The sequence below is a fragment of the Diceros bicornis genome, chromosome 37 (genome assembly GCF_020826845.1).
Source record: "Diceros bicornis minor isolate mBicDic1 chromosome 37, mDicBic1.mat.cur, whole genome shotgun sequence".
Classification (NCBI taxonomy): Eukaryota; Metazoa; Chordata; class Mammalia; order Perissodactyla; family Rhinocerotidae; genus Diceros; species Diceros bicornis.
This window is the reverse complement of record NC_080776.1, coordinates 29,247,572-29,256,592: the sequence shown is the minus strand read 5'-3', so window position 1 is coordinate 29,256,592 and position 9,021 is coordinate 29,247,572. Positions and strand designations below refer to the sequence as shown.

Genomic DNA, 9,021 nt, shown 5'->3' with positions numbered 1-9,021 from the left:
TAAGTTTGCACGGTCCTCTTCTGGTGGCCCTGGGTTCACAGGTTTGGATCCCGGGCACGGACCAAGGCACCATTCATCAAGCCATGCTGTGGAGGCATCCTATATAAAATAGAGGAAGATTGGCACAGATGTTAGCCCAGGGCTCATCTTCCTCAGTAGAAAGAGGAAGATTGGCAACAGATGTTAGCACATGGCCAAGCTTCCTCACAAAAGAACACACAAAAAAAACCTTAGAATCTACCAGATTAAACCCATTTGATTCATATAATTGGCATAATCTTCCCCCCAAGAAATTGATATCTCCCAGGTACACTGGGCACAGTTTTAACACCTGGTAAGCCCAAGACTCTGATCTCCTAACAGGAATTTACATCCTGAAAACGCTTCAGCTGAGATAATGCCTTTTATGTAAATAGAAGATGAGCACACGATAGCTGTGGTTCACAAATGACGCCTGCGCTTTCCTCTGAACTGACTCAAGACAGTTTCACTGGAATGGCCCCTCCCATCAGGAATTACTCCTGTTTCCTGTCTGGCTCCTGCCACCACCTGCCAGTGACAGGCAGCAAAGCTCAAGGCTGTGAGGGGGGACAGCCTCCCTCCTCCCTCCCGGTGCCACTAGGGGGAGAAGAGGTTTGAGGTTCATTGGTGAGGGGAGCAGGAGGAGGGAGCGGGCTGTGAGCATCTCTGCCTGGTGCCAGCCTGCAGCCCAGCTCTCACCCTCTCCCACCTGTCACCGCAAGGGGTCCCGGCACGGGCACGTGGAGGCCACAGACCCGGGGTTCAGACTCGCAGAGGGGAGGGTGCTCAGCCGGCTGGTCGTGGACGGCCAGGGACGCCACATCCTGGAGGAGGTCAGGAGGGGCGGATGCAGGCTCGAGAGAGGCAGGGCTGAGGGGCGGATGCAGGCTCAGAGAGAGGCAGGGCTAAGCAAGAGAGACAAGGGAGGGAGAGAGAGCCGAGGAGAGAGAGAGGGAGGGAGTGCTGGAGACCCACGGCAGCAGTGAGCAAGGAGCTCCCGCACTGAGCAGTGGCCCTGGGCTGGAGCTCCCAGCCTTGGGACCTCGGGAGCATGGGGTCAGTCCCTGGAACCTTCCTCCCTACGATCCTTCTTCTGTCCGTGCAGAGCTGGGGTCCAGCCGCGGCAGGAGACACACGTAAGTATAGCAAACGATTTACAACTTGTGTGGGGCTCTCCTAAAACTTTAAACTGTGTGGTTTTATTCTATTGTTAATATTTAGAGCTGAGATCACAGAACATGTTTCTGAAAATGAACCATCTTGAAAAAAGACAAGGACCTGCTAAAGTATAACCCCAAATAGGACACGTTTCGATTGCTTCTCCTCTGGTCTGGTCTGCATTGTTCACGGTGTGTTTTCTGTGTGTTTTTCTGAAAGCAGTGCACTGTCTCCCTGTCTCTGAATATTCATTGAGGAAGCTCAGTTCTAGTAAACCCAGAAAGGGGCATCTCGGGGGATAAGTAGCCAGCTGGCGTCTCCGGGGGTTCCTTTCTCGGACGACTGCGTTTCAGGGAAGACATCTGATGGGGAGGCAAGTGGCAGGCTTTACATTGAGTGGAATTTGCTGGGATGTGGCAGTTCCCAGGTCTGCAGGTGGACGCAGGCCACGCCTTTAGAAAGGAGACTGCTGGCAGTTCTGATGCCCTCCTCAGCTGACCTGGGGCACTGAGTAATGCTCTGACCACTGAGAGAACCTCAACTCTACAGCCCGGGGAGAGAAGGCACCAAAAGCCTGCATTTCTGACGGAAAGATTTCATTAAGGGAAGACATAAATCACTGTCCTCTTCTCCAGCCCCCTAAATAGCAGATGTTGAAATGATGGTGAATGATGATCCTTTAAGTCCTGCGTTACCGTACTTATTTCCTTCTGTCATTCAGTGCCCTGTTTCTGTAGATCCAAGAGATGTGGTCCTCATTTCTAGACTAGCATGTGCCTCTAACCCAAAGACACTGGCCACAATAATTCAGGAGAACCCAATTCACCATGCACAGCACATCCAAAAGTTTTAAGAGTTGTTCTTGGCTGGAAACATCTGTCACGGAGACTCTCCCCTCCTGATAAGTGTGGAGCCTCATGAAGACTGGGTGCTTCATCACCGCCCCCAGAACCAGCCTCATTCTTCTCTCTTTCCCTGCGAGTGCCCCGTCCCTGGCTCCTTCCACTCGGGCGTGGGGGCAGGGGTGAGGGGGCATTTCAGACAGGGGTGGTGGGCACCTTTAGGAGTTTACTGGGCTGTGAGCCAAGCCCCCAGGACAGGGTGCAGCTCCCAGCTAGGATGTCAATGCACAATGGGGGCTGGCATGGGTGCAGGGGAGTCCCTCTCCTCTCCTGGGGACCCCAACACCTGGGCTGTGTGGCAGCGGGATGGCTCCCATGGAGGCTCTGGGTCTGTCACCCCAACAAGGGGTCTTTGACGCCTGTCAGCAGGCAGGTGCTGCCCCATTCCTCATCATTCTCTATGTCTGTGCTCTCTGAGACCCACATGATTTGATGAAGGGAAATTTACACACACGGCAGAAAGGCTCAAGCCCTGCAGTGGCATTGACATTTTCCTTAAAAACAGAGCCCCAGAGAAATACCTTTAGAAATTACATGCAGGTAATTAAGCAAAGACTGCTGATTATTCCACTGAGTGAGCGCCAGAGGCCACTCTTAGGAGCCCGCAGGAGCCTCCAGCCTCCTGGAGAGATGCTGAGCAGGAAGCAGGTCCGGCACCTGCTGCGCAGGCTGTGATCAACGCCAGTGCCTCCTTCCTTTGGCCTTTGTTCTTCCAGCTGAGATCCAGTGGAGGCGTAGTATTCGAGTGGGCTTGGTGGCTCTTTTCAAAGTGGCTGTTAATGGCTTGGCTCTGAGGTTCCTGCTTAAATTTCAGTGCTTTCAAGTTAAGAACTGGCTCCTAGACATTCAGCCGTCTTGTATTCAGAAAGTATTTAATCTCCTTACCGAAGAATCAAAATTTCAAAGCATCTATGAAATTTAATTATTGAGAACATTTTAGACCCAAAGCTTGGAGTCCTTGTCTCAACATCGATGGTAGAAGTTACAGTTCATCACGGATTAAAATGAAATCTATTGATGACCAAAGTTCATCTTTTAAAAACTAGAAATCTGCATATGCTAATTTCCTGTTAATCTCATTTTGAGAGTATTGTTTTTAATAGGAGAAATGCTGATGAAGTTACTGCATTGTGTTTACATCAGCAACTTAATTCCTGAATATCTGAGAGTTGTGACCTGGGGAGATAACTTTGGGGTCATGGTACAGAGATTTGAGAAATCATTTAGAGATGAGAATTCTGAGTAGTTGCCAGCAAAGAAGGAATCTGCACATGAATAAGATATCATGTGCATAAGCTTTTAGGTGGCTTACGGTTTTTTTCCCCTTTTGAGAAATGGTTTGAACTACTTATGTCTCCGGACAAGACTTGAACCCAACACAAATGAAGCAATCCCCAGGTCCCACGTGAGCTGGAGAACTGAGGTCTCCTCCCCACATGGCCCCGGGACTCACCCCCTCCTCCCGATGGTTCACACACCCTGCCTGTGTGGGGTCGGAGTGGGGCTGCCTCGACAGCACCTCAGGTCTGGAGGGGAGGACTTCCGGTCAGAGGCCCCACAGGTGAAGATACCGGGATGCCTGTTACTGCGATTTGGGGATCGTGCTGCACGTCCCTCTTCTGCCTCTCTGGGGCGGACTTGCCCCTCTGAGCCCCTCTGCTCTGGGCAGAGAGCAGGGCGTGGGCAGCGCTGGGAGCAGAGCCGAGGAGGGTGTATCCTGCATGGCCGCAGGCCATGGTGGCCTCAGTGCCTGGACAGGGGACTGGGGTTCCTCTGTGGCCCAGGACTGTCTGGTCCTTGGGGTACTGGCTCTCCCCCACCCAGGGGGCTGATTCACAGCTCATAGTGGAAAGCCGGGCCTCTGTTGGGGAACGAACGTCCCCACTGGCGTGAGGGCTAAGTGGGGCCCAAGTGGAAGGGAACTTCTGGGCGAACTCTGGATGCAATACAGCGCTCATCTCCTACCTGCTCCAACAAGAAGGAGCGGATGCTGATGCAGATTCTGATCAGGTGAGGGGATGCAGCCTACTGGCGGAGATGGACTCATTCTAAATTGTCAGGTTGTCTAACTCCTACCAGGAGCTGCCTTCTGTTTACTTCTGCCAAAAAGTCCTTCTCAGAGCAAGAATTCATTAGAGCGAAAGCTAAGACACCGTGGAGCATCAATGACATGAGCTGCGGTGGAAATCAAGGCCCTCTGGCTGTGAACTCCGTTTCTGAGCCCCTTCGAGCAGAGCTTGGCCTCCTGACAGCGAGGATGGGCCGAAGTCACACTCGTACCCGGGAACCACCAGCCCTGGGGTCTGGGCTTAGCCCAGGATCAACCCTTCTGGTTGAAATTCATCAGGACCCCTCACCTGAATCCCTTTTTACTGTAATGGCTGCAAAATGGTGATTCTCCTTCTGCAGCAGCATCTGTAGCTGTGAACGTCCCTCCTCCCTGTCTGCTCTCTGACTCATTGACCATTGCACATTCATGTCCTTGTGCACGCAGGCTCCTGTGTCGATCAGAGGGACGTGTCCATCCATGTTCTGATTTATTTGGATGCTCCGACTGTCACAAACCGGCTGGGGGAGCCCCTCCATCCTTTTTGGTGGTCGGAGTGTGCTCATTACTCTCTGAGCACGGCCTCAGATTTGACACAGCAGCATCTTCCAGGCTCCTCTCATGCCGTCCCCATCGAGCTCTAGAAGGGCTGCGCCTCCCCAGTAGGAAGAGAACTTGGAAACAGAGCGGGGGATGCGAGGTGAGCTCCTTCCTGACTCAGGGCACGTGGACTCTGGACTCCAGAGGCCGAGTCAGCACTGCCTGTGACTGTGTGTGCAGGTGACCAAAGTGTGCGTTCACCCTGCCACCCCAACCTCACCCTCCCCACGGGCTCTGTTTGCTCCCAACACCCACGTTTTGTTGTTTCCGTTCCTTGTGTCTCTTCTTCCGTAGAGGAAACCCTGGCTCCCAATGACATCAACGATGTATTTACTGGTTTATACCTACCATGTATAAAAACTAGCGTCCAAATGCAACTGTCCAACATGGAAAACAGACCTACAACGAGAACCCTGGGTGAGTCCACAGGTCTCCTTGTCTTCCCTTAGCTGAGGGTCCACAGCCCGAACACGGTAGGCAAATGCTGCTGAGCTGCTCACACCGTCAGTGTTGGTGGCTCTTGTTTGACATACAGTCAGAGCCCTTGTTCCTGTTTGGTCCAGCTCTGGGGTTGGGGCTTGTTTTTACCCACCTTCATGTTCTGGTGCATCATGTTCTCCATAGAGTTTGTCATCTAGCCAGTACTATTGTAGATAGTATTTTTAACTCAATATTCATAGGAGATTTGGCTTGTAATTTTTCTTTTTTGTTCTTTCTATCATGTGTAGCTGCTAATGTTACCCTTGCTTCATAATAAGAGTGGAAGTTCTCCCCATTTCTATGCTCTGGAATAATTTATGTGGCACTAGCTCTGTCCTGCCTGTCAGTTTGGCAGATTCACCCATGAAACCATCTGGGCCTGGTGGTTTTTTTTCCTTTTTCTATCTGTGGGTTTGTTATTTGATAACCTTCACTTTCTTTGACAGAAATTGGTTTGTTTAAGCATTCTGCCTCTAGTTTTGCTAAACTATATTTTACATGGAAATTATTGTTCCATTTACTTTTCAAAATTAACTTCATATAGATGTGCAAATTAGCTTTGTGTTTTTATGTCTTCTGTTTCAATGTCATTTCTTTCCTTGTCACATCTAATTTTGTATTTTTGTACTGTCCTTCATTTTTTCTTCATTACTTGTCTGGTGGTTTGTTTATTATGTTGATTTTTTTTCAAAGAACCAGAATTTTAATTTAATAATTTGATTCACTGCTTTCCTGTTGTCTGTCTTATTAACTTCAGCTTTTACCTCTATTATTTTTCTCCTTGTGTTTTATTTTGGTTTGAACAGTGGTTCCTTGGTTAAATGTTTGAGTAGGGGATTTGATTCATTTATTTTCACTTTTCTATTTATCTTGACACAGATGTTTAAGGCTATGAAATTTCCTCTGATCCCTGTTTTAGCTATACCACACAGACCATCTGAAACATAGTGTTTTCACTGTCATAATTTTTCAGAAATTCTCATATTGTGTTTGTATTTCCCCTTTTATATAAAAGTTGTTTAATGGAAGGTTTTATTTTTTTCAACTGGAGGGATTGTTTTGTTTTAATTATTTATTACATTGTGATCAGAGGATGATACCCATAGCATTTCTGTTTTGTGAGACTTACTGATGTTTTCTTTGTGACTAATTATATGACCAATTTTTGTGGATGTTGCCTATGTGGTTAAGAGAATAATCTTTGTTATCTGGATGCAGTTTTTGATCTACAGAGTTTCTTTAAAGATTGTACTATATAATCCTCTATACTTTACTATTTTCTATCTTGTTCTCAGAGTGATGTATTAAGAGCTCCTGTTATTAGTGTCTCTATTTCTCCTTACACGTCCTGTAATTTCGGCTTTATGTGGTGGTTGTCCTGTGATTTGGTCATGGATGTTTATGGCTATGGGGTCGTCACTGTGAATTGCCGTGGTGGTGTTATAGAGTGGTCTTCATTTTGTGTGATGCTCTAGGCCTTGACTTCTATGCCCTTCGCCATCAAGACTACTCAGTCTTGTCCGTGCTTCCTTCTGTTGGCACGTCTGTCCACTGTCCACTCTTAGTCCTCACGAAGTACGTTGTTTTAGGTATGTCTGCTGTGCTCTTATTAGGTTGGGCTTTCCTTTAATAACCAATTTCAAAGCTCTTTACTATTTTTTCCTTGTAACAAGTGTATGCGTATTTGTATGGCTGATCTGTTTGTGCCTCTGCTGTTATGACTTTATGTTATAATCAATGTGTTTGTTATCGTCCATGTGTTTTTATTCCCTGAGGTTTGCCTTGTTAGCTGTCTTTATTTCTTGATCTCTTTAGGTATTTAGGAAGGTTTGTCTTTTGTTCTACCAGTTTCCTTTGTAGGGACACCTTTTATGATGCTCTTATGAATCTTTACAGTCTGGTTTGTAACTTGTGAGTGGTATTGGAATCTACCTATTATCAATACAATAATCAGTGATCTTCTCCGACTTTCCTTTTGCTCTCCTTACTACTCCCATGTTTTTCTTGTGTTCTCCCTACTTTCTCAGAACATACAATATTCACATGCTATTCTCCATCCATGTCTCCAGGCTGGTTTCACTCTCTGATCTAGAACAAAGTACATTGTCCCCTCCCAACCCTTGTTCTGAAGTGTCCCCAGTCCTTGCAGGCTGGATGACGCCCATCCTCTGTAGAGTTGCTCTCGAATTTTTGGCTCAGGATAATACACTTGGATGTATTATTGAAGATCCCAGTGAGCTTTACTTATGTGGGTTAGAGCTACTGACAGTTATCATATGAGCAATTAAAACCAAGAATTTAAAAATAACAAGAAGCGAATAACATGCTAACAGATTAATGTATTTTATGAACAATAAACATATATTCAAAAGCACAAAAAATAGTGACAAAAGTAGCATGGTTTCATATTTTTGCAAATTTTAATATAAGGCTTAATGGAAGATAACTAGATTCTCACATCTCTTGCATTTAACTTGGGATTTTTTTTTTTAGTGGATGTTTATGAAGAAAAGCTGGCCTCATGCAAATATGTCATTGGGAAAAGGGGGAGTATTTTGGTAGCTGTTTTAGATAATTTTGGATATGTCATGAAGCCTCTGGTACACTCTGGGAGAATGAGAGTAAACAGGCAAATAACATCTTACTATTTTTATATAAATGGTTTGGCATCTTGGACCCCTGAAAGGGTCTTCAAGCTCTTACACTGGGAACTGCTTCTGCAGTGGGTTCCAAGGAACGGATTCATGCGTGTATCCCAGAAGCCATGAGCGTTAAAAACTGATTTTCAACAGCCTGGATGCTTGGAGGGTAATTTAGCAGGATATAAAGTCCTCGGCTTGAATTTCCTTTCCATGTGTTTCTTGAACATGCTGTTCCCCAGCTCAGGAGAAGTTTGATATCAGCCTAATTTTCTTATCTTTCCAAGTAACGTGGTCATTTTATCTAGAGGCCCTGACTTTTTATTTTGCATTTTATTCTGATAGTTTTAGTAGAATATGTCTTGAATCTGACCTGGGTCCTCAGGTATATGATAGTCCTTTCAAAATGAAGATTTAGGTTTTTTCTTCTGAAAACTTTTATTGGATTAAAATGTTAAAATATTATTTCTTTTCCGTTGCTTTTATATTTTTATCTTTCAAGAACTCCTAGATAGATGATAGATAGATAGATGATAGAGAGAAAGGTGATAGACAGACAGACAAATAGGTAGATGACTGATCGATAGACAGATAGATAGATGGATAGATAGACAGATGATAGTAGATTTTCTTTTTTTTCCTCTATTTTAGCCAATTTTTCTCTGCTTAGTTTCACCTTTTTTAAAAATCTTATCTTCATTCTCTCTATTGTATTTCTGCAATTCTTCAATGTCCTTTATTAAATTTTATTTGAATATATTTTCTTTTAAGTGTCTTGTAAATGCGTCTTCATTAATGAAACAGTCTTATACTTTTCTATGTATACATTTTTTGAATGCAATATTGTCCCTTTCTATTCTCTTTAAAAGTTCTGATCCTAGACTTTTCAGTATGTAAGCATTTTTGTTTGAGGACTGAGGATCTTTTGTTCGGGTTGGGGTATCATGTGGTAACTCTCCTGGGCTCTGTGTTGGCTTCCACGTGGTGCAGGGAGGAGCCAAGTAGCTGAAATGTTTCCCTTCTCCTTCTACATTTTCTTCTCAGCTGTTGGCGTGGACTCACTCTGATTTATCTGATGCTGGCATCTTGCGGACAGGGTCTAAGTCCAAGGAAGCCCTTCTCAGGCAGTGGGATCCAGGTTAAATCTGTCAGGGGTGATTTCTTGGTGGTGATA

The 9,021-nt window shown here is 45.7% G+C and overlaps 1 protein-coding gene across 2 annotated transcripts in view; it reads left to right on the top strand.

Moving 5' to 3' along the window:
* Nucleotides 1-928: 928 nt before the first annotated feature.
* The window catches only part of LOC131399210 (contactin-associated protein-like 4), a 174,435-nt gene continuing 166,342 nt past the window's right edge, over nt 929-9,021 (top strand). For both annotated transcript variants that reach the window (XM_058533395.1, XM_058533394.1), the window contains exon 1: nt 929-1,157. In XM_058533395.1, the coding sequence (XP_058389378.1) occupies nt 1,073-1,157 (85 nt within the window). In that variant the 5' untranslated portion in view covers nt 929-1,072. The remainder of the gene's footprint in view (nt 1,158-9,021) is intronic.